Below are 24,352 nucleotides of genomic sequence, written 5' to 3' on the forward strand. Positions count from 1 at the left end.
CTAAAAGTTAATCATGACGGAAACCACTGTAAAAACCTGCATCCCCCCAGGGGGTCCACAACTCTTTTGTGGATACGTGTGTGGCAAGCACGGGGCCCCGAGCCATTGCAGTCTTCTTTCTCTCCAGGGCTGCATTTCCTTTCCCTTCCCATCCTTTCCCATCCTTGCTCCTTTCCCCTCGCCCTCTCCTCTCCCTCTCTTGGTGTCCCTGCTTATGTTGGCCCCGCTATCCTCCTGGTTCTGTTGGTTTTACAATTCGGCTTTGTTGCATTATCGTCTTCTCCTTTTGGCATTCCTTGGTCCCCTTCTGAGGTTTGATCTCCATTACAAAATTTCTCCTCTGTAGTGTGAGCCACTTGGGGAAGAGCGCCTTACCTAGTGTCTCCGACGTGCACCCTCCTAGTACATTCCACCTTTTCTTTCACGTCGTCGTCTGATACTAGGGTGCATAGCCAGCACGGTAGCCAGCCCGTGTGGTGGGGTCGCTATGTACCCTTTTGGTTGAGCCCCCTGAACACACAGGGATCACACTTCTGATACCTGAGCTGTGACCTCCTCATGCATGCCTTGGAGTGGTTGCTCGTCATCCTGGAGCATCGGAACTCCCGGCAATGGCCGCCGTGCCAGACGGCCCTTGCTGTGGCTGGGTGGCGCCCGTGAGGAGAGCCCCTGATCGGAGTGGGTGGTATAAGGGCGGACGCTATGCAAATGAAACGCATACGGGTCCAGAACTCTGGCCGTTCTTCTGCGGCCGTCTCTCTACACGGAACTGATTCCTCAAGTGCTGCTTCTCTTGCCCCTTCGGCCTTCCCTTCCATGGCTACCCCCTGGGAAGAGGGTCAGGCCCGTCATCTAGGGGCAAAACCTTTCCCCCGTTATCTAGTTTGCACCAGGACTGATGGAGATACTTTCACCAGTGTCAAACCTTTATTCTTTGTGGAACACATTGAAGACAAGTTTGGCGAAGTGAACTCACTGAGCACGATGCGGTCGGGTTCGTTGCTGATAAAAACTACTTCAGCTGCCCAATCTGCGGCCCTTCGTGCCTGTACCCATCTTGGCACAATTCCTGTGTCCATTACCCCCCACCAGTCTCTAAATATGGTACAAGGTGTGATTTTTCACAGGGACCTCATCCTTCAAACTGATGAGGAACTTCGGGACAATCTCGGACGGCGGGGTGATCACTTTGTTCGGCGTGTTCAGAAGGGTCCTAAAGACAATCGTATTGATACTGGTGCCTTTATCCTGGCCTTTGAAGGGGATACCCTTCCTGAGAAAGTTAAGATTATGGTCTATCACTGTGATGTGAAGCCGTACATCCTACCTCCTATGAGGTGTTTTAAGTGCTTGCAGTTTGGTCACATGTCTTCCCACTGTTCCCAGGCCCCTCTCTGTGGTGACTGTGGACGTCCACTCCATGAGGGGAGTCCCTGTGTTCCCCCTCCTGTATGTGTAAATTGTCATGGTAGTCATTCTCCACGTTCACCAGATTGCCCAGTATATAAGAAGGAAAAAAAGATACAGGAGTATAAGTCCCTCGATCGTTTAACCTACACAGAGGCCCGTAAGAAATACGCAAGACTTCACCCTGTGTCCATGACATCTAGTTACGCCTTGGTTACATCTTCACCCCTTCCTTACCCCCATCCCGGACCCCTCTCCTCCCCCCCTCCTCTGCGGCTCCCACACCTTCTCCTATGGGCGCTGCTCCCCCTCCCCAGCCAGAGAAGTGTCCCACTCCTTCGGCATCTGCCGGTCAAGGGCACCTCTCCCGGGATGCCCCTTCCCGGCACCTTCCAGGCCAAAGGTCTGCTGCCGCGCGACGACTGCGAGAGCCGCGGTCTGTCGGCCCCCAGGTCGCCCGGTCTCTTTCTGTTCCTGATCTTGCTGCAGCTGGCTCCTATATGCCACACAGCCCTCCTCGATCTCAGCTTGAAAAGAAGAAGAAACATAAGTCCCGGGACAAAGAGCCTCTGGTGTCACCGGAGGTCCCTCCCCCGACTTCACAACCGGATTCTGACCTGTCGTTCATGGATGTCGCCCCCTCCTTGTCGGTGATGGGTGGGGACCCGGCGGTATGACTGGATTTAGCGTGTTCAGCCCCCATTTAAACCATCGTTCTGCAGTTCTCCAATGGAATTGTAATGGATACTATCGTCACCTTCCGGAATTGAAATCCCATCTTTCGTCCTACTCTGCAGCTTGTGTGGTCCTCCAGGAATCTCATTTTACTGATGCTCACTCACTGACCCTCCGTGGGTTCCGTGTTTTCTGTCGAAATCGGGTCGGACCCCTTCGGGCTTGTGGTGGCGTTTGTACATTGGTCCGTACAGACATTGCTAGCACGTGGATTCCTCTTCAAACTACATTGGAAGCGGTTGCTGTTAGGGTCCACCTAGACTCTGCAGTCACAGTTTGCAATCTTTATCTCCCTCCTGACAGGACTCCTACACCTGCTGCCTTAACCGCCCTTCTCCAGCAACTTCCTCCTCCTTGGGGATTTTAATGCTCATCATCCTTTGTGGGGCAGTGCCTTTCCATCTAGATGAGGTCTTCTTATAGACCAATTTATTGCTGACCACGACCTGTGCCTTCTTAATGATGGCTCCCCTACTCGTTTCAGTGCCGGTCATGGTACCTTTTCTACCATTGATCTTTCTCTTTCTTCTCCCTCTCTCCTCCCTTCATTACACTGGTCGCCAAACGACGACCTTTGTGATAGTGACCATTTCCCGTTGATTATCATGCTCCCTTCCCGCTCCCCGATGGACAGATTACCTCGTTGGTCTTTCCAACGCGCCAATTGGCCTCTATACACTGCACAGGTTGTGTTTTCTCCCACTTTGTCGGGCTGTATTGATGACGTCCTACGTGACGTGTCTGACGCGATTGTTCGCGCTGCTAGCCTTGCTGTCCCGCGCTCATCTGGATTGTTTCGTCGTCGGCAAGCCCCGTGGTGGAGTACGGCCATTGCCATTGCCATCCGTGATCGCCATCGAGCTTTGCAACACTTTAAGAGGCACCCATCCGTAGCCAGCCTTACTACCTTTAAACACCTTTGCGCTAAAGCCTGTTATTTAATCAAACAGAGCAAGCGGATATGTTGGGAACGATTTGTTTCTTCCCTTGGTTCTACTGTCCCTCTGTCACGGGTATGGGCTACACTTCGCTCTCTCCAAGGTTGCCATCGGCAGTCCACCCTCCCAGGCCTTCTCCTCCCAGATGGACTTTGTACGGACCCATTAGTTCTTGCAGAACATCTTGCGACCCATTTTGCAGTGGCATCAGCATCAGCCTGCTATCCAGCTGCTTTCCTTCATCAAAAACAGCGGGCTGAAGCTCCCACCTTATGTTTCACCACTTGTGAGTCAGAATCTTACAACGAACCTTTCACTGAATGGGAATTTCTTTCTGCTCTATCTTCTTCTCATGATACGGCCCCTGGCCCAGATTCCATTCATAACCAACTGCTTCAACATCTCAGTGCTCCACAGCGGCAACATCTTCTTCGGGTGTTCAACCGTATCTGGCTCCAGGGTGACTTCCCTTCTCAGTGGAGGGATAGCATTGTGGTTCCTGTCCTTAAGCCTGGTAAGAATCCCCTATCTGTTGACAGCTATCGGCCAATTAGTTTGACCAATGTTGTTTGTAAGTTACTTGAACGGATGGTAGCCCGTCGGCTCAATTGGGTCTTCAAATCTCGGAATCTATTGTCCCCTTACCAGTGTGGCTTTCGAGAGGGACGATCTCCAATCAATCATTTACTTTGCTTAGAATCCGCAGTTCGGCAGGCTTTTTCCCAGTGCCGCCATTTGGTTGCAGTGTTTTTTGACCTTCGCAAGGCCTATGACATGGCCATCACATCTTACTTACCCTTCATCAGTGGGGTCTTCGGGGCCCACTCCTGATTTTTATCCGACAGTTCCTGATCCATCGGTCATTCAGAGTTCGAGTTGGTACTGCTTCTAGTTCTCCACGGACCCAGGAGACGGGCATCCCACAGGGTTCTGTCTTGAGTGTCCTTCTTTTCCTCATTGCCATCGATGGACTTGTGGCCTCTGTCGGTCCCTTGGTCGCCCCTGCCCTGAATGTGGATGATTTCTGCATTTGGGTTAGTTCCTCCTCGATGGCATCTGCAGAACGGCAGCTCCAGGTGGCTATACGGCGTGCCTCTGCATGGACCCTCTCACACGGGTTTCAATTCTCTCCTTTAAAATCGCGAGTGGTCCACTTCTGTCGCCGTACTACAATCCACCCTGATCCAGAGCTCTATCTCTCTGCACAACGATTGCCTGTGGTCCCACAGTTTCGTTTCCTGGGTCTTCTTTTCGACAACAAGCTCACTTGGCTGCCCCATATCAGACTCCTGAAGGTAGAATGTTTCCGTACACTCAATGTCCTTCGCTTCCTTGCCCACTCCTCTTGGGGTGCGGACCGTTCCCTCCTCCTCCGTCTTTATCGTGCTCTCGTTCTGTCTCGCTTGGACTATGGTTGTCAAGTTTATGGTTCAGCTGCTCCTTCCACACTGCACATGCTGGATCCAGTCCACCATCGTGGTGTCCGTTTGGCCACCGGTGCCTTCCCTACTAGCCCTGTTGATAGTCTCCTGGTTGAAGCTGGGATCCTCCCCCTTTCTGTTCCGCGGTCCCAGCTTCTGGTGTCTTATGCACTCACTATCCATTCCTTTCCCACTCATCCTTCCTATTCTATCCTGTTCCCAGACCATGGACGTCGCCCACCCGACTCCCGCCCTCGGGCGGGTTTACCGGTTGGGCTGCGCCTTGCGTCTCTTTGCCGTGATTTTCAGCTTCCTTCTTTGTCCTGTCTTCCTCGCTCCCTCCCCTCCACCCTCCTTGGTTAGTTCCTCGGCCTCGAATTCAGATGGGTCTCCGCCGAGGTCCAAAAGATTCCATCCCCCCGGTGGCGTTCAGTTCCTTTTTCCACCAAATTTTATGGGAGTTTCGGGATGGCTCTAAATCTGCTGATCATGTTGGGTATGCCTTCACGTCCTCTGTTGGAACGGAAAGTCATCTGCTGCCACCTACATGTGGGGTGTTTACTGCGGAATTGATGGCAATTTTCCAGGCCCTTACCTTTATTAAACAGTCCCAACACAACCGCATTTTGTTATTTACGGACTCGATGAGTGGCCTTCTTGCTATTGACCGGTATTTTTTGCGCCATCCCTTGGTCTCTGCCATCCATGACCATCTCGCTGATATTCACCGTGCTGCTTGTTCCATTGACTTCCTTTGGGTCCCTGGCCATGTAGGTATCCCAGATAATGAGCTCGCTGATCGTTTGGCTGGGGGAGCAGTTACTTACCCCGTTTTCTGTAGCCCCTCCTGCAGCGGATTTACAGCTTCACATCAAATCCCACTTCGCACAGTCATGGGCCAATTCTTGGGAGGCTACTCCCCTGTCTAATGAACTTCGTGCAATTAAGGTGATACCAGGCCCGTGGCGTTCTTCCTTTCGCCTCTCCCGAAAGGACTCAACCACGCTGTCGTCGTCTCCGCATTGGCCATACCAGGCTGACCCATGGTTTTCTTTTGCGTGATGAGCCACCCCCACTATGTGGTTGTGGAGCCTTCCAGTCAGTAGCTCACATTTTGGTTGAATGCCCCCTTCTTTTGGCTCTGCGTGCTAAGTACAGACTCCCCCACAATTTACCTTTGATGTTGGCTGACGATTCCCGGATGGTCTCTCTGGTTCTCAGTTTCCTCCGGGAAAGTGGTTTTTATTCTCAGTTTTAAGGTTTTTAATCTCTCTCTGGTGTTGGGGCAGGGCGGTGAGTGTTTGGGTGTCTCCCACTGTAGGCAGTGTTCGGAGATTCCCGATTCACCTCCCTGACCAAAATCCTCTTTTCTTCCCCTTTTTTTTTTTTTTTTTTTTTTTTTTTTTAAAAAAAAAAAGGCTTGGTTAGTCTTTCTATTCCCATACGTACTTCCTACATTTTAGCAGTTGTACCTTTTAAGTCACAGGTGGTCTTGCCTATGCTGCTTCAGCATAGTGTTGGGTTCGTTCTCTTGCCGACTTCCCTCATTTTGTTTTTTTTTTTACCAATGACAACGTGACTGCCCTTTTACGTTTTTCCCTTTTTCCGTTTTATTGTTCTGACTTTACTGAGATGTCCCATTAGCGGAATGGAGCATATTTGAAACAAGGGACTGATGACCTTGCTGTTTGGTCCCTTAAACCTCAAATAACCAACCAGCCAACCAAGAACCTGCATGGTCCAGAGTTAAATCTTGCTCCTCTTCCCGTCGGTGATGACCACTAGTACGTGGAGTGTCATCCATCCAGCATTTACTGGCATCTTTCTCGGTGTTAAACAACATTCTGTGTAGGCATATTGTGGAATGAATGTCCTCACCCACAATTTTGCGAAAGAATATGCTTCAAACTATTACAATATGCACCTTTTCTAACAGGACTTTCCTTCTGTCTAGCACTTTGTAAAAGTTCACTTTCTTTCAACAACACTAGCAACTTTGCTACAGTAGGATACTTTAGCTGCTGTAGTAAGCATAAATATGCCTGCAAATTGCATCAGTCTGAAAGGATCTAAGTAGGTGACAAGGTGAAGCTGCTTTTTCTTCTTTCCCAGAGGTCACTAAATATACATTTCTGATCCAGATGCCTTGAAATCATTACAGTTCACATCTAAATCCCTCAACTTTTAGAGTAACACTCTCTTACTACTGTTCTTGCACTAATTCCAAGAGTTTTTGATGTGTGTTCCACTGCTTTGTGCTCATAAAACTTGGTTCTCTGTAGTAACTCCAATGCCTGGCTGTATAGCAGCACACTTTGATGCAAAGGATTGTCAATAGGCGAACAACCTCTTTTCTGTGGCATTTTTCACATATCAGAATTTTCTAAAGCACAGAACATTGCAAGCTTACGGTGGAAACCAACGATAACTGGAAATGTGGGAGCTTTGACATCATGACGGGAAGCAGTTACTGTGCTGGGATTGGTTCGTGATGCACACCTAGTGCCTTGTGCTTCTCTCGCGCATTAAACTGTTAAGCTGCCAACCTGAAATGCATATATCAAGTGCAAAGTTTCAGCAGCCTCCTGTAGACAGAACATAGATATCGTGGTCAGTGGCAGAGGTTTGTTCACCAGATGGCACCAGTATTATTTTCTGATTCCTAACATAACATGCTATTTCCAGGATCACTAAATCACCCTTCCACTGCTACACCATTTAGTTCTGAAAGCTAGGATAGTTTGTGTAATTTTATGATTGTCTTTGGCAGCACTTAATAGTTTCTCTCTCGAAGGTAAACTTCTGGCCAACAATTCTGTCACATAAAATTCAGTATGGAATATGACTCATGCCTTTCATATTTCCAAGTACTGTACCTTAGTTACAGGCAGTGCAGCAGTATTCCACCCAATAACAGTACAATGATGTACTCATGTACTTCGAAAATTGTATCAAAATATTGTGCATATTTAACAAATCCCAGAAAGTTATGGTCAGTTGATGTCTTACAGAGACTCCCACACATACCTAAAATTTTAATTTTTAAGTGGGTTCACTCTGTACCATGCTTTTCAGTAACCTTTTTATATCTCTTCGGATAAGCATCCTAATTTTACATCATTGTAGATGATAGAGTTAAGAAGAGGACTGCTTTTGCTAACTCACTCACTTTTTGTGGAACTATCTTCTTGACAGTTGTCTTTCAAATGAATTTACAGAATTCAGTGTTGAGCCATGGTGTCATGAATACAATTTGGTGAATGACTCTTATTAAAGGAAGAAATTTTCTATTTACTCTGTGCATATAAGTCTTCTATTCAGTTTAACAATGTTTTGAGTACTAAAAGATTTCACTGTCCAATGCCTTAAATCAAATGGTGGTGCAGTGCAGGTTGCTCCAGCTTGTATGCCCACTGTCAAACAACCAGGCCCCCATAGACACAATTGGGCAGGGGTGGGCAAAAGGGTGACCGTCAGGCAGCCGAGCCAGAGCCTAGGCGACAGTTGTGCACTGTCCAAATGCATGCATGTTGTTTATGCATATGCAGAATTAATGTAATTGGGCCGCACGCCCACAAATGAGCTGAGGGCTCCTGTCAAAGCCTGTGCCCTAAGGGTTAGTGTTGGAACGACAGATTGTGTTCATGAGCAGTGTGAAATACATCCCATTTGTTCATACAGATTCAGTTCTTCCACACTTTCATAATGTCAGCATTGTTCTTTGAAAAGTCTGTGGAAGGTTTTCTGAGCCCCAGGCAAGCGAGCGTTCTTCCTGGGTATGTCATTATCCATTGTGTTTTCCTTTTGTATCTTTATTCTATGTTAATAAATATTGCCTTCTGTGATTATCTTATTCAAGTGTGCAAAAAGAAATATTTCTTGTATCAGGTCCCAATAAACACCAGTCAGCTGTAACGTGTCTGCAGTTCAACCACAGGTTTGTGATAACATCCTCAGATGACGGCACTGTTAAGCTTTGGGATGTGAGAACAGGTATGTGCCATCAACCGTATGTTCTTGTATTGTATTATAAAAAAAAATTTTTGTGTAGGAACAACAGAGGTTTTAAGTCAGTATATACTACCAGCTAAACTAGAATGTTAACTTGTACAGTAAAAACTTTGTATATTATTGATTTTGTGTGTGGCTTGACTCTGTTATCCCAGTTTATTTTGATTGCTTCACATTTGTTGTTTTGTTTTAGCTTTTCTAGTTATTTGCTATGTATATTTGCAGATTGTTCAAATCAATTTCCACTGCAAGTAACAAAGTGTGAGGTGAAGAGAGTGTGGGAGGAGTTATTTTTCTGTGACTTTCCATGCTTTCCCGATAGATCTGTTGCAAATAAGCTTCTCGGGTTTGCCGCCGGATCATATTGTGTAACTCACACAATATTTCATGGATGCGACTGCTGGATGTCATCAGCTGGTGGTAGCTGCTGCTGTCACTGCTGCAAGGCGCAACTGATGATAATCGCACAGCAGTGCCAGAATTTATAATGCAGGGGACAGGCAATATGCGTGCGCAGGAAGACGCTCGTACTTGGAAGAAAGCGGCGCTCTTGGTGCCCCTGCTGGGAGCCGCAGAAGGCCATCCATGCGTGCACTATGGGCAATGACTGTGCTGCAAAACGCTCTTGCTGCTAAAGTCTGAACAAAATCTCAGTTGCATGTTGCGTCACTTGATGAATCGGAAGTTCTTGTTTTTCCTGTTTTGATTTATTGGCAGCCATTGCTGGATTCCAGGTGGCTCTTAGTTGAAAACCTGCATCCCTGTTGATAAGATCGTCTGTCATACGGATATGTATGCCTTCCTTAACAACACAGTAACAGAAAGATGTTGCTGCGGGTAAAATTTCAGTCTGTTCGTAAAGTATATGATGTCCCGTGTCTGGGCAATGCTCTGCTACCGCTGATTTATCAAGTTGTCCTAGGTGTGTATGACGACGGTGTTCGATGCAGCATTCTTACACTGTTTGGCGCGTGTGTCCAATATATGATTTTCCACATTGGCATGGGATTTTATACACACCACATTTCCTAAGGCCAAGGTCGTCTTTGACCGAGCACAATAAATTCCTCAGTTTTGCTGGTGGCTGCAAAACACACTTGATGTCATGCTTTTTGAGGATTCTTTCTATTCTCTCAGACATGCCGCCAAAATAGCGCAAGAACGCTGTTGCAGTGGGTGCCTCTGCATCTTCATTTACATCCCTGCTTCGAGTTTTCTTAGAATAGAATGCATGGCATATGTGCGTATTGGAATAGCCATTCTGTTGGAATACCATTCTCAGGTGTTGTAGCTCACATGTAGTCTCAGATGCCAACAGTCTACCGACTGTTGGCATCTGAGACTACATGTGCTCTATGCACCAAAGAGCTTAGAACACTGCTGCGTTATGCAGGATGATGGCAACTTGTGGCCTGCAAATATAGCTCCATATTAGTTGATTTGTGTTAGACACTGTGTCCGAGTGTACCATCAGCTTTTCTTCTGACTAAGATGTCACCCTTTTCCACCTCCATTGTGAACTGAATATTGGGATGGAGCAAGTTCAGATGCCGGATAAACCCAGTTAATGTCTCTATTCCGTGGGGCCACACGACAAAAGTATCATCTACATACCACCGGAAACAAGGTGGTTTGAGACTTGGCGACTGCAATGCTTTTTCCTCAAAGTCTTCGATAAAATAGTTGGCCACCATGAGAGACAGAGGACTTCCCATGGCAACACCGTCCACTTGTTCAAAATACTAGTCATGGAATAAGAAATAAGTTGAGGTAAGCACATGTTTCAATAATGCCACAATGTCTCTCTCAAACTGGCTGCTGATCTAACGAGCCCTGCAGAGGTACTTTTGTAAACAAAGATACAAAGTCAAAACCAAAATATCCTACGCTTGTAGCTTAAATGTCCTCTGAATACCAGATATGGTGATCACACTTGCCTATGAGAGGTCCCAACAGTGTAGTAAGATATTCGGCCAGAAAATAAATGGGAGCTCTAATGTTGCTCACTAATCAGCGAAGAGGTGTTCCATCCTTGTGTATCTTGAGTAGGCCGTATAGTCTTGGGGGAACTGCTGCCTATTGGTGTAGGCTTTTGGTCACTTTAGAAGGAATAGAACTCTTCCTGAGAAGATCTAATGTTGTTCTCTTGGATTTTGCCAGTCGGATCATCTCTTAGCTTTTGATAGGCAGGATTGTTGTGTGTCAGTGGTGCATTCCCTTCTTGCTGTTGGCCCTCAAGAAGAGAATACTTGGGACATTTGGAGGACCTTGGCTTGTTGTTTTGACCAGTCAGCTAGCACCCATGTAGCGCTATCCATCCAGTCCCAAGATAACACTGAGAGTTTTGAAGAGATCTTCAGATGCAGTGATTCAGTGATAGCAATTTTGTGGACACCATGTGCAGTTCCCATATTCTATAACGTACCCTCTCTCTCACTAGGGCTGCACCCACCCATCCTTTAATTATAACAGCGGCTGCAGATTCAATATGACGTTTAAATTTAGCAAACGTTAGGACAGTTTGCTTGTCTTGGCATCTCAATAAAAACGCCATAGCGCGCAGCAGTCTACCTCTCTTATTGTGTAACTTGTCAAACTCACGTACATCGTTGGCCATCTCCTCCCTGTAGAGGTACCAGAAGTGACTTTTCATGCTTTCCCGATGGATCTGTTGCAGGTTTTCCACCAGATTGTATTGTGTAACTTGGACAATATTTCATCTATGCAACTGCTAGACATCATCAGGTGGTGGTAGCTGCTGCTGTCACTGCTGCAAGCCTTGACTGGTGATAATCACGCGGCGGTGGCAGAATTTATCGTGCCGGGAGCAGGCAATATGCATGCGTGGGAAGACTCTCATAGTTGGAGGCCAGCGGTGCTCCTGATGCCCCCTGCTGGGAGCCACAGAAAGGCCATCTGCGCATGTGCTATGGGCGATGACTGTGCTACCAGACACACCTGCAGTTAAAGTCTGAACTAAATCTCAGTTGCCTATTGCGTCACTTGAGTGGTGTTAAGGAGGCCATACATATCCATGTAGCAGACAACCTTATCAACAGGGTTGCAGGTTTTCAACTAAGCGCCACCTAGAATCCAGCACTGGCTGCCATTAAATCAAAACAGGAAAAACAAGAACTTCCAACTTTAACTGCAGGAGCGTTCGGCAGCACAGTGACAGCGGCAGCTACCACCACCTGATGATGTTGAGTAGTTGCATTGATGAAATATTGTGCGAGTTACACAATACGATCTGGTGGCAAACCTGAGAAGCATATTTGCAGTTATTTTTGTGCTTCAGACTTCTTAAAACATTGCTAATCTAGTGTTGATCACAATCCTGACAAATAATTATTCCACTGAAATTCAGCTGGGGAGTACTTCACCCCTCATGTGAACTCTATTTTTGCCGTAAGTTGATTTAATGGTTGGTGGGATCACTAGCACATTAATGGGCTGTATGTTCATGGCCAATATGTGGTGTAATGTTCACAGAAGGCTTTTACCAAAGTTCAGATAAGCTCAAGGCAGAATTTTCATTCTCTTGAACCGTAATGAATAGGTATAGGTTAGTTTTTTGGCAGACATGAGTGGGCATGTAAATGACAATAGGTCACCGCAAATGTGCATATTGTGACTTTGAGGTGGTGAGACCAGCTCATGTTCTTGGTATTATTTGAACCACAGTGCATGGATTCCAGTTAAATGAGAAGCATGCTGTTCTAACATCTCCATAAACATCGGCATTCATTACACTCCTGGTCAGCCCTAATTTTTTGAGCCAGATTGATGAAAAATAGCTGTAGACCGTGACTACACAACCACCAAATTTCACTATCGCCACAGTGCTCATAAATAAAATTTTCCAGCTCCTGCTCATATGACAGCTTTATTGGGAATTGTTACTTATCAGTCACCTCACTATAAAACCACCTTCATCACTCCACAGACCATTGTATATGGTGGTGTACCATTCCAAGCACTGGTGTTTACTTGTTGTGATCAGTGGATTCTGGGTATCAGCACACTGATGAGAATATAGTCGTCCTGCTTCTATGAAAATCGTTAAATAAAATCCCATTTCTTTTCTCTTTTGCATAGCATTGTAACTATTCTATATTTAGGTCATTTATTGATTGCCTATATTTTGATAATACAAGGAGAAATAAAATAAACAAAAAGAAATTATTTACATTAATTTTTATACGAAGCCCGTCATCTGGGGTATCGTTAGTTTGTCGGCACTATCATCCTAATAGCACAGTTCTGAACTTTATATCTTCATTGTCACAAATATTTGATGAGAGCTCACCTGTTTTTTTGCCAAATACAAATCGGATTTCACTTCTATGCTGATGTAAAAATTTTATAATGTTTCTTGCTTACAAATGTATCATCTCCCCTCTGCTCTCTCATGTACTGCATAGAACGAGCAACTGACACACCCCCTTTCATTCCCACCATACTTGACGGTGAGTATCGACAACGTTGCTGCAGGAAAACACATAAGTAGGCTACTGGACCCTGCTTTGATTTTTACTGTCTCTTGAAGAAATGTATACTATTGTTGTGTATTTGTCTGATTTTAAAGTCAATTCAAATGGCTTCAGGCAAACAAAGTTTAAATGTGGTAGATATTCATAAAAATCTAAAGTACACAGTATAGATTCCCTTGGTTGGCAGCACGACAGAATTTGCTGTCTGCTCACCATTCCTCTCTGCACACTCCTTCCATGCATTATCTTCTAGGTTACCGGTCATATGTAACAACACCAACTAATACATAAATAAAACATTAAAGTCACAGTTAGGTTCAGTACTCAATCTTTTGCTCATCCAGTGATCTAGTGATGTCTGTCAGTACTGTCTCCATGATGGGTCTTTCTGCTGTATTTATTCTCATGATTACTATTACAGTCAGATTAATAAAATTTATTTCGTTTCTTAGATACTTAATTGTGGATTAATTTTCTTACTTGCTGCACCTTTTTCTAAAGCTGACTGGAAGGTGGTAACATTCTTACTCAGTATTCTAATATGTGAACAGCAACAGTAACTTGCATTCAGAATCAAGTAATGTTCCTTGATGGACAAAATTTTCACTTATCAGTATTACCTTTTCTTAAAAAGCACCGTAAATGTTTGTAAATGGTATCCATACACGTATGAGAATTTTTGTTGCAAATCTGTTCCAATACTACACGAGTTTATAAGATGATACAATGTAATTCTATGTCCTCATTAATTCACAAAATTGTCAGATTTTAAGTAGAGCAACACATTGTATTGGTGGTTAGTTCTTAGTTTCTTGTGTACACTGTGCACTAATGCCACAAGTGTCGTACATCACTTGATTGTTCAAGCAACGTGTATAGCATATCGAGTACTTCAGCATATTGGGAAGTCTAGAGTATGTTCGAGTTAAAGTATAATTTGCCCGACACACCCTTCAGAGTTCTTCAAAATAAATCTGCATGTAACCTCAATAGCCAAAGCTTCATCTTTAAATGTAACATAACCCCTGTATCAATCTATTAAACAACGTTAAAATGTTGACCTCAGCAGCAATTTTTTAATCTGCAAATCTAAGACGACCCTGTATTTTTCAGCTGACGATTTTGGCAAAAACATCATCTTATAGTCAAGTAAGTACGGTATATATAAGAGAATGTCCTTCTGGGTGCTTCAAATTTGATGTTTTTTTGTGCACATGTGTGAAGTCCAGATTTCAGGGCTGCAATGAACTATCAAAATGGCATCTACACAAAACACCCATTACAATCAACATGCTGTAATTGAATGCTTGGTTTTGGAAAAGTAAACTGTGGTGAACACCTATAAATGCTTCTGTGCCATGCATGGTAATTGTACAATTGATAGTACTGTTATTGAGGCAATAGCTAAAGAGTCAGAAAGTGCATAAAGTGAGCTCCATGATTGGCCATATTTGGGGTTTCCTGACACAGCTAGTGCTCCCGACATGGTGAATCGTGTGGATACCATTATTCATGCTGATTGGTGCATCACAACTCAACAATTGGCTGTACAGCTGTTGGTGGGCGTTGGAAGAGCATTTGTAATGACTGAGTCTCATGGATATTCAAAGCTGTGCTGAAGATGTGTTCCATGAATACTCGAAACAGACCACAAGGTGCAAAGAAAAGTTATTTCATCAAAATTGATGGAGCAAGAACATGGGACCATTTTTCCAAATTAACTTGGACATTTCTTAGACTTTCCCGGCAATTTTGTGACATCTCGTTCAATCAGGTGTACTGCCGGTGGTCTGCATTTTTCTAACACAATATTTCGATGACGTACCTCGGCGTCTTCATCAGGTGCTTCCTGTGACTGAATGACTGGCTGACTGTGTCCAGTATTTGTGTCTGGATGGTGTCCGGCGTTACCTACACCATCTGCTCCCACTGCAAGCGTGTTGGTTGGTCGCCAGATGTTCCGTCTTACGTCCATGCCTGCTTCCGCTGTTTTCCCCAGCGGCAGCCTCCGATGGCGTTCCCTATTAGGTCTGCACCCGCCAGGCGCGCTCCTAGCACTGTCAACAGGCTGCGTTTGCTGTCGGTGACCAATCCGACTTTCTCCAGGTCTTGTGTTTTCTTCCACTGTTTTTGTAATAGGTCCAAAGCCAGGTTCCACGCCATGCTGAGTTGGTATCCACCTTCTTGGATTTTCAAGTTCTCTGTCATCTTGATTTTGATCGATTCAAGTTCTCTGTCATTTTGATTTCGATCGATTCAGTGATGATGCTATCCCAAAATTAGAGGGACTGAGATAAGATCCTGGTGTAATCATAATTCATGGTGTGCTCAAGTTCCAAGCAGTGTTGTGCTATCGGTGATTTAGTGGTTTGCCGTAGCCTGGTATGCCTTTGGTGCTCTTTACATCTTATGTCAACGGTGCTGGTGGTCTGGCCAATGTAAGACATACCAGGTTTCCTCAACCCCTGATCATTCTTAACCGTTCCAAGAAGCACGCTGATCTTGTTTGGTGGGCAGAAGACACTCTTGATACTGTGCTTTTTCAGTATCCTGTTGATCTTAGCAGATATAGGTCCTGCATATGGTACAAAGGCTACCCTCCTCGTCTCCTCTTCTTGTTCTTCTCCCTTAGTACCAGGTCATCTGGAGGGACGTGGCACCTTGCAGATGTCCCTTGATGAGTATCCGTTGTCTGCAAACACTTGCTGTATGTGTTCTAACTCTGCTGTCAAGCTGTTTGAGTCGGACAGTGTTTCGTCCTCAGCGCCCCATTCTTCTGTGCCGGATGATGGCAGCTGTCAGCCTGTAGGTATAAGTCGGTGTGTGTAGGTTTTCTATACATACTATGGCCTAATGTGCCGTCTGTCTTCCTTTTCACCAGGACATCCAGGAAATAAAGTTGACCATTATTTTCTAGATTCATTGTGAACTTAATGCTGGGCTGCCTCGAGTTCAGATGGTCAAGAAACTCGTTCCATTTTTCCCGACCTTGTGGCCAAATGACAAACACGTCATCAATGTACCTAAAGAAACAGGTCGGCTTGTAGGCAGCAGTCGTAAGTACCTCATCCTCGAATCTCTCCACAAACAGATTTGACACTAGCGGAGATAAGGGACTACCCATCACCACTCCTTCAGCCTGTTCATAAAATTGGCCTTCACATAGGAAATAGGTCAATGTTAAGATATGCTTGAAAAGGTCCAACACAGCTCAATCAAATTTTTCACTGATTAAATTGAGTGTGTCTTGAAGTGGTATCCTAGTGAACAAAGACATAATATCGAAGCTGACCATGATGTCTTTGTTAGAGATTCGTAGGTTTTTGAGACGTTCCACGAAGTCTGACGAGTTGCGGATGTGCTGACAGTCATCACTGAATCGATCGAAATCAAGATTTCAGAGAACTTGATAAACCGGGAAGCTGTATACCAATAACATGGTGTGGAACCCAGCTTTGGACCTATTACAGAAACAATGGAAGAAAACACAAGACCGGGAGAATGACAGGGGCAGTGGAGAAAGTCAGAACGGTCACCAACAGCAAAACGCAGCCTGTCAACAGTGCTAGGAATGCGCCTGGTGGGCACAGACCTAGTAGGGTATGCCACGAAATGGCTGCAACTGGGTAAAACAGCGGAAGCGGGCGCGGACGGAAGATGGAACATCTGACGACCAACCGACACAGTCGCAGCTGGAGTAGACGGCGTAGGGAACACCAGAACTGTCCAGACATAAATACAGGACATGGTCAGCTTGTCGTTCAGTCACAGGAAGCACCTGATGCTGACGACGCCAAGGTACGACGTCGAAATATTGTGTTACAAAAACACAGACCACCGGCAGTACACCCGATTCAATGAGATGACTTAAACATCATTGTCTTAACCCCTCCTACAGCTCAGACCTAATGGCCTTGGAGTTAGTTTTTGGGCTACTTGAGGATCCTCCGTGGGGGACACACTTTGCTGATGATGATGATGATGATGATGATGATGATGAGTGTATTACATGCAGTGAAATCATGGCTATAGGCACAGGACAAGAGCTTTCACCAACAGGGAATACATACTCTTACACAACACTGGCTTAAGGCAATGGAATGTGATGGAGACTATGTAGGAAGATACTACATGCAAAAGAAATGTTGATTGATATTGCCACCAAATTTTAACTCTTTAAAAATAAATACACTCTGAGAAAAAATTATAGGGCATCATCGTAGATAGATAATTCTGTTGCTGATATTCTTACTTAAGTGTTCAGCGCTACTTTATCTGTTAGTTTCTTTGGGCTACCAGGCTGATGTTTGAGATTCTGATGTTTCAGTTACATTAGTATTTATATAGTGGGACACTTGGAATGCATTTAAAATCTCTAAGAGCATGCTTGAACTTTGGACTTACATTATTTTACTAATTCTGACAGAAAAAAGGGCCTATACTGCAAACGCATTGTCGACTGCTCTCGTATATCCTTGGATACATATTCTGACATCGTCATGCACTGCATTCACTGGGATGTCCCATGAATTTGATATGTTGTAAGGTTTAAAGAGGAAGTTGTAGTACATTTAAATTTTGTTCAACATAGTTTCCTCATCAGATGGCACTTTCACCTTTAGGTTTAGAGATGATTTTTCATATTTATACATATGTGTAAAATTCTCTCTAGTGTGCAACTGACACCACATCTCATAGCTGAATCTGTGCATTCACTGCCATTGTATATAACTCGTTGCTCGTATTAATTTAACACAATAATTTACAAATTGGGTTGCAAGGAACTGGACATAATGACTATTAGAAAGCAAAAAAGTAGCATACTGAAACTGTAACAGCAAATGCTTGGGTTGTTTGTTGTTGTCAAATTAGAGCAGACTTTGAGCAGTGCACACATCTCCATGAGCTCGTAGAATGGCAGATTGTTGTAGCTGTGGACTACACTCAGCCATTTTTCTGTTAAATAGCAGAACACATTGATCAGCTTCAAAGCAGAAAATAATTATTCAACCTCCAAATTTAAATTTGAGAGTATTACTCACCATGTTTGGTATGGATGTTACAAAAAATATGGTATAAATAAAATTGTTAGCGGATGAGAAAAGCTGTCTCATTACCGTAATCAGTATCATATGCCATTTACAGAACTACAGAAAAGTGGATTAAATAAAATGTGCATAAAACTTGCAATGTGAATCCTTTCACATTATAAACAATTGAATTGCTGATTAAATTGCAACTGCGTATCACTTTTATGAATTTAAAATTTTTGTTGTGCACTGATATTTCTGTAACATTTATGAAGGGACATTAGGTGTGAACTGTAAAAAAATGTAATATTCTGAGAACTTCTCTTGTACTACACTTGTCATTTCAAAGGTGTATATAGCCAGTCATCATTGTTTCTGAAGGCATTATTATGGAACAGTTTAGCTAATATTAGTAACATGACTACATTCTCCACTTACAATTTATATTATTTATATAATTAATGATATTAACACACAAAACCTCATTGCAAGTAGCTTGTTTGGCAAAAGCATTCTCCTCTTTTTTTCTTTTTTCTTTCTCTTTCCTCTGTGGTCAGCAGTTTCTTGTTAATGGCTTGAAACTTTTCCCTGTGGAATTTATAATATGAGAGAAAGATCTGGGACATTCTTATTATGAAAACTTTTCCCAGTATATCATGGTAAATGAGTGAAACTAATGATTACTGTGAACAGATTTGAATCATATATTCAAGTATTATGAATTTATCATATATTAATATTGTGAGGCTTATACAGCAAGCCACTGAAGTGACTGCTGGTGCCATTGTTAGAAGGCAATTGACTAACAAGATTCTCATGTAAAAAGTACAAAGTGACAGTTATTGAACTACATGGAAAAAATGTAAGTTAGTTACAAACTACAGCATGCACATACTTTATTCAGCAAGTGAACGTCACTACAGATATTTGGATTTGGGTTATGACATGTTCAATATGCCTGCCATCATCAACAGTGATGTGGCGCAGACGAATAGTGAAATTCTGCGTAACCCTCTGAAGTGTTGGAACATCGTTGTAGTTCATGACCTCCTGAAAGGCTGTTTTCAGCTTAACAGTGGTTTTGGATTTATTGTTGTGCACCTTGTCTTTAATATAACCCCACAAGGAGGAGTCACATGTGTTCAGATCCGGAGAATATGTTGGCCAATCAAGTCCCATGCCAGTGGCTGCAGGGTACCCCAGAGCCAGAATGCGGTTCCCAAAGTGCTCCTCCAGGACGTCAAATACTCTCCTGCATCGATGGGGTTAAGCTCTATCTTTCATTAACCACATCTTGTCAAAAACAGGGTCACTTTGGATAATGAGGATGAAATCATCCAAAACCTTCACTTACCATTCGGTAGTCACTGTGCCATCAAGGAACATTGCATCGATTATTTCGTGACTGGACAAGACAAAGCACACTTTCACCCTTTAAGGGTGAAGACACTTCTTGATCATGAAATGAGAATTCTCTGTCCCCCCAAATGCACCAATTTTGCTAATTGTCAGAACCATCCAAATGGAAGTGGGCTTAGTCACTAAACCAAACCATGCATGCACATACTAATTCCCATAAAGCTCCATAGCCAACTGTGGAGTTTGAATGTCCTAACAAAAACCGTTCAGAATTTGACAGTTTTATTTCATGTAGTTCAATAATTGTCCTTACATATATAAGGACTGCCAAAGAAATGATCAGCAACTAGAACTCAGGGTGGCTCTGCTTAGTGATAGTGAATAGGAAACAAAAGAATACATAGCATGTTCAGTTGTTACACCCTCAGATTTGCTACCAGTCTTTCTATACAGCCTCTGAAAAGAAAGATACAAATGTTTATATAACTGACACATTAAAAAAAATAGCCTGTAGTCTATATAAATACAAGATACAGAGAAACATTTGCATATCCTGAAACAGCCAGACAAGAAGACACCACAGAAGGGCAAGCAGAAATTAAATGTCATACCATTTGTTTTACAGCAAAAAGTGTATAGTGTTTGTTTCCATTTGGCATCTTTAGCAAAAGTCTCTGACCAAATAATTTTATTATGATTTGAATTATAAAATATTTTTTATGCCGAACAACAGAAAACATCAATTCACCACGTATCACAGTATTAATATGTTTCTATTGGTATTTTTCATCTCTGTCTTTCTGTGATTATGAAGTCACATGGGGGCAGTAATGTATTTCTTGGCTCTCATATGTAATGTTATAAGCTCCATCAGTTAAAAATAGGCAGTGGAGTACTGTAACTTATGCACCACTGCTTTTATATATTTCAGATCTTAAAAATGCCATTTCAACTTCAGTATTTTCATTTTTAATTTGAAATAAATCTGCTGAATGCAAATATATTTGCATTGGCTGTGTGTAAGTGTGATGTGTGAAAATGTATGGGGAACTGGGCCTCGAACCGGATTTCCTGCTAAACATTTCAGCTATCAGTGCATACCTCCTGGAATTACCCAAACCTTTTAGACCATATTGTATACAGCCCTATATCATATGTCACTAATACATCTATATGCAACACAGCCGATAACCCCCCCCCCCCCCCCCCTGCAGGTCCGGGGGTTAGAATAGGCCCGAGGTATTCCTGCCTGTCGTAAGAGGCGACTAAAAGGAGTCCCTCCCCCTCAAGGGGGTAGTTAGCACCTGCGTCCGGAGACGGACGGTTTCACGACCTATATTTGCGGTCATTTTGGTTTTTCACTTCTTCTCGTTTCTTCCTTCCTTTGGTTGGTTCCTTTCTTTGTTCTTCTCCATCTCACTGTCTTACTTACTATTCTCCTTGCCTCCTTCTCCTTGCCTCCTTCTCCTTGCCTCCTTCTCCTTGCCTCCTTCTCCTTGCCTCCTTCTCCTTGCCTCCTTCTCCTTGCCTCCTTCTCCTTGCCTCCTTCTCCTTGCCTCCTTCTCCTTGCCTCCTTCTCCTTGCCTCCTTCTCCTTGCCTCCTTCTCCTTGCCTCCTTCTCCTTGCCTCCTTCTCCTTGCCTCCTTCTCCTTGCCTCCTTCTCCTTGCCTCCTTCTCCTTGCCTCCTCCTCCTTGCCTTCTCTGGTCTCCGCCTCGGCGTTTGAGACAGTCTTTCCTCTCTCTCCCTCTCTCTCTTCTTTTTCCTCTTCTTCCTTCTTCCATGTGCGCGCCTGAAGGCCGACCCACGCGTTTGCACGCATAGCCGGTGACGGGGTAACGCGTAATTCCCCGCCCTGGGTAGACAAGTAAGGCACGCACATACCCCCTGGTAAAGGCCAGGCCCAGGGAGGGATGATTGCCTGAGCTGATACCTTCTGACCATGCCGATTGGTCCCTCCGTCTGTTTCTCGGGAGGTGTGACCTGAGGTGTAAACATTCACCTAAGGCGGGAGTGCCCCCTGAGAGGGTCCCCACGAGGAAGGAGCGCGCCATCGGAGACGCTGGCAATCATGGGGGATTCCTCCGCAATGGATTTCTCTTGTTCTTCTCTCTCGACTTGTGCCCAAAAACGGAAACTTGACCAGCCACCAGTGACAAAAGTACTACCGCCTGCCCCACAGTTCCTCGTAGTTTCTCGATCTGAGGACGGAAAGGATTTTTCCTCTGTCAACCCATTCGTTATCCAGAAGGGCGTAGATGCCATAGCCGGATCTGTCAAGTCTTGTACCAGGTTGCGTAACAGTACCTTGTTACTAGAAACTGAGAGTGCCTTTCAGGCACAAAAACTGCTTCGGGCCACACTTCTGTACACATTCCCTGTCCGGGTGGAGGCTCACCGCACTTTGAATTCGTCTCGTGGTGAGGTATATACTAGATCACTCGGCGGATTGACTGACAAGGAGATTCAGTCCTTCCTCGCTGAGCAGGGCGTGACGGCGGTCCACAGGGTCATGAAAAAGGTCAACAATGACCTTGTACCGACCTGGACACTTTTCTTGACCTTTGCTAGTGTTCAGCTGCCGTCACGCATCAAAGCGGGCTACGAGGTTATTTCTATTCGCCCCTATGTCCCGACACCTACGCGCTGCTACCAGTGTCAGCGTTTTAATCACACTCGCCAGTCTTGTTCCAATGCGGCTAAATGTGTCACTTGCGGCAGGGATGCCCATGAGGGTGACTGTCCACCTCCGTCTCCTCGTTGTGTGAACAGTTAGGGTGACCATGCAGCGTCCTCCCGCGACTGTCCCATCTACAAGGAAGAAAGCTGTATCCAAGAAATTCGGGTCAAAGAGAGTGTCAACCTCGGCTGCTCGCAAGCTATTTGCTAGTAGGAAGCCCACACTGCTCCCAGCGGTGAAATACAGTACTGTCCTCGCCTCTCCTCAGACTACCATGGAGGTGGCGACACAGACATGCAATCTGACCTTCAGCACCACGGTCGTCCATTCGGCCAGTGCTAAGATCGCGCGGTCGACATCTCCTCTTCCTCCCGTCACCCCTCAGACACAAGCACCTTCATCAGCTTCTGCCAAGACGAAGACCCAGAAGTCAGATGCACGGGCCTTCAAGAAGGAACCGTCCCGTGCAGACTTCCTACGTACCTCGAACTCCCAGCCGTCGACCAGTACTTCCACTAAACGTCCTTCCAAGAAGGCTCATAGGAAGCACAGTTCTCCTCCTCCGCCACGGCGCATTTCTTCTCCTGCGCCACCCAGCGGTTGCCACCCCAGGCCGTCATCCGTTTCGCCTGGCCGCACCGCTGGTAGCCGAACATCTGGCCATTCACCTGCAGAGGAAGCTCCCCCTCCCGGCCATCTTAACAAGATGGCTGATGAACCTATAGAACCAATGGACGATGACTGTCCGCCTACTGATAGCGGCGGCAGTCTCGCTCGAAGCCAGGCCCTCAGCATCCTTCGAGGTGACCCCTTCTTTCATCTTCCTTTTTTTCTCACAATGGCACTTATTCACTGGAATATTCGCAGCATTCGCTCCAACCGAGAGGACTTGAAGTTGCTGCTCCGCTTGCACCGTCCGCTTGTCGTAGCCCTCCAGGAAACGAAGCTACGCCCATGCGATCAAATTGCCTTGGCACACTACACCTCTGTGCGTTTTGACCTACCCCCTGTGGCAGGTATTCCAGCTCATGGAGGGGTTATGTTGCTGGTCCGGGATGATATTTACTACGATCTCATCACATTGCACACCGGCCTGCAGGCAGTTGCCGTCCGAATTACTCTCCCCACTTTTACATTTTCCATTTGTACCGTTTACACTCCATCGTTGTCTGCCGTTACCAGGGCAGACATGATGCAAATTATTGCTCAGCTACCTGCACCATTTTTGTTAACTGGAGACTTCAATGCCCACCATCCCCTTTGGGGCTCTCCAGTATCCTGCCCGAGGGGCTCCCTGTTAGCAGACCTTTTCAACCAGCTCAATCTTGTCTGCCTCAATACTGGTGCCCCTACTTTTCTTTCTGACACATCTCACACCTATTCCCATTTAGACCTCTCTATATGTACTACCCAACTTGCACGCCGGTTTGAGTGGTATGCACTTTCTGATACATATTCGAGCGGCCACTTCCCGTGTGTTATCCATCTCCTGCATCATACCCCCTCTCCGTTCTCAACTAGTTGGAACATCTCCAAAGTAGACTGGGGGCTCTTCTCTTCCAGGGCGACCTTTCAGGATGAAACCTTCACAAGCTGCGATAGTCAGGTCGCACATGTCATGGAAGTCATTCTCACTGCTGCTGAATATTCCATCCCTCACACTACTTCTTCTCCACGTCACGTACCGGTCCCCTGGTGGACCGCAGCATGTAGAGACGCTTTACGTGCTCGTCGACGTGCTTTACGCACCTTTAAACGCCATCCTACGGTGGCAAATTGTATCAATTATAAACGATTACGTGCGCAGTGTCGTCGTATTATTAAAGAAAGCAAGAAAGCCAGCTGGGCTGCTTTCACAAGCACCTTCAACAGTTTTACTCCTTCTTATGTTGTCTGGGGTAGCCTGCACCGGCTATCTGGCACTAAGGTCCACTCACCAGTTTCTGGCTTGACGGTCGCGAATGGCGTCCTTGTGGCCCCTGAGGATGTCTCCAAGGCCTTCGGCCGCTTTTTTGCAGAGGTTTCGAGCTCCACTCATTACCACCCTGCCTTCCTCCCCCGAAAACAGGCAGAGGAGGCTAAGCCACCTAACTTCTGCTCCTCGAATCGTGAAAGTTATAATGCCCCATTCACCATGCGGGAACTCGAAAATGCACTTGCCCGGTCACGGTCCTCCGCTCCAGGGACTGATTCTATTCATATTCAGATGCAGAAGAACCTTTCTCCTGCGGGTAAAGGTTTCCTTCTTCGTACTTATAATCGCATCTGGATTGAGGGACA

General features: G+C 45.2%; 1 protein-coding gene across 1 annotated transcript in view; it reads left to right on the plus strand.

Moving 5' to 3' along the window:
* LOC124795110 (F-box/WD repeat-containing protein 7) overlaps positions 1–24,352 on the plus strand; it is a 149,508-nt gene that overhangs the window by 109,884 nt on the left and 15,272 nt on the right. Inside the window, exon 11 of the mRNA XM_047258962.1 lies at positions 8,390–8,494. Coding sequence (XP_047114918.1) covers positions 8,390–8,494 — 105 coding nt within the window. The remainder of the gene's footprint in view (positions 1–8,389; positions 8,495–24,352) is intronic.

This window comes from Schistocerca piceifrons, chromosome 4, assembly GCF_021461385.2.
Source record: "Schistocerca piceifrons isolate TAMUIC-IGC-003096 chromosome 4, iqSchPice1.1, whole genome shotgun sequence".
NCBI classification, from domain to species: domain Eukaryota; kingdom Metazoa; phylum Arthropoda; class Insecta; order Orthoptera; family Acrididae; genus Schistocerca; species Schistocerca piceifrons.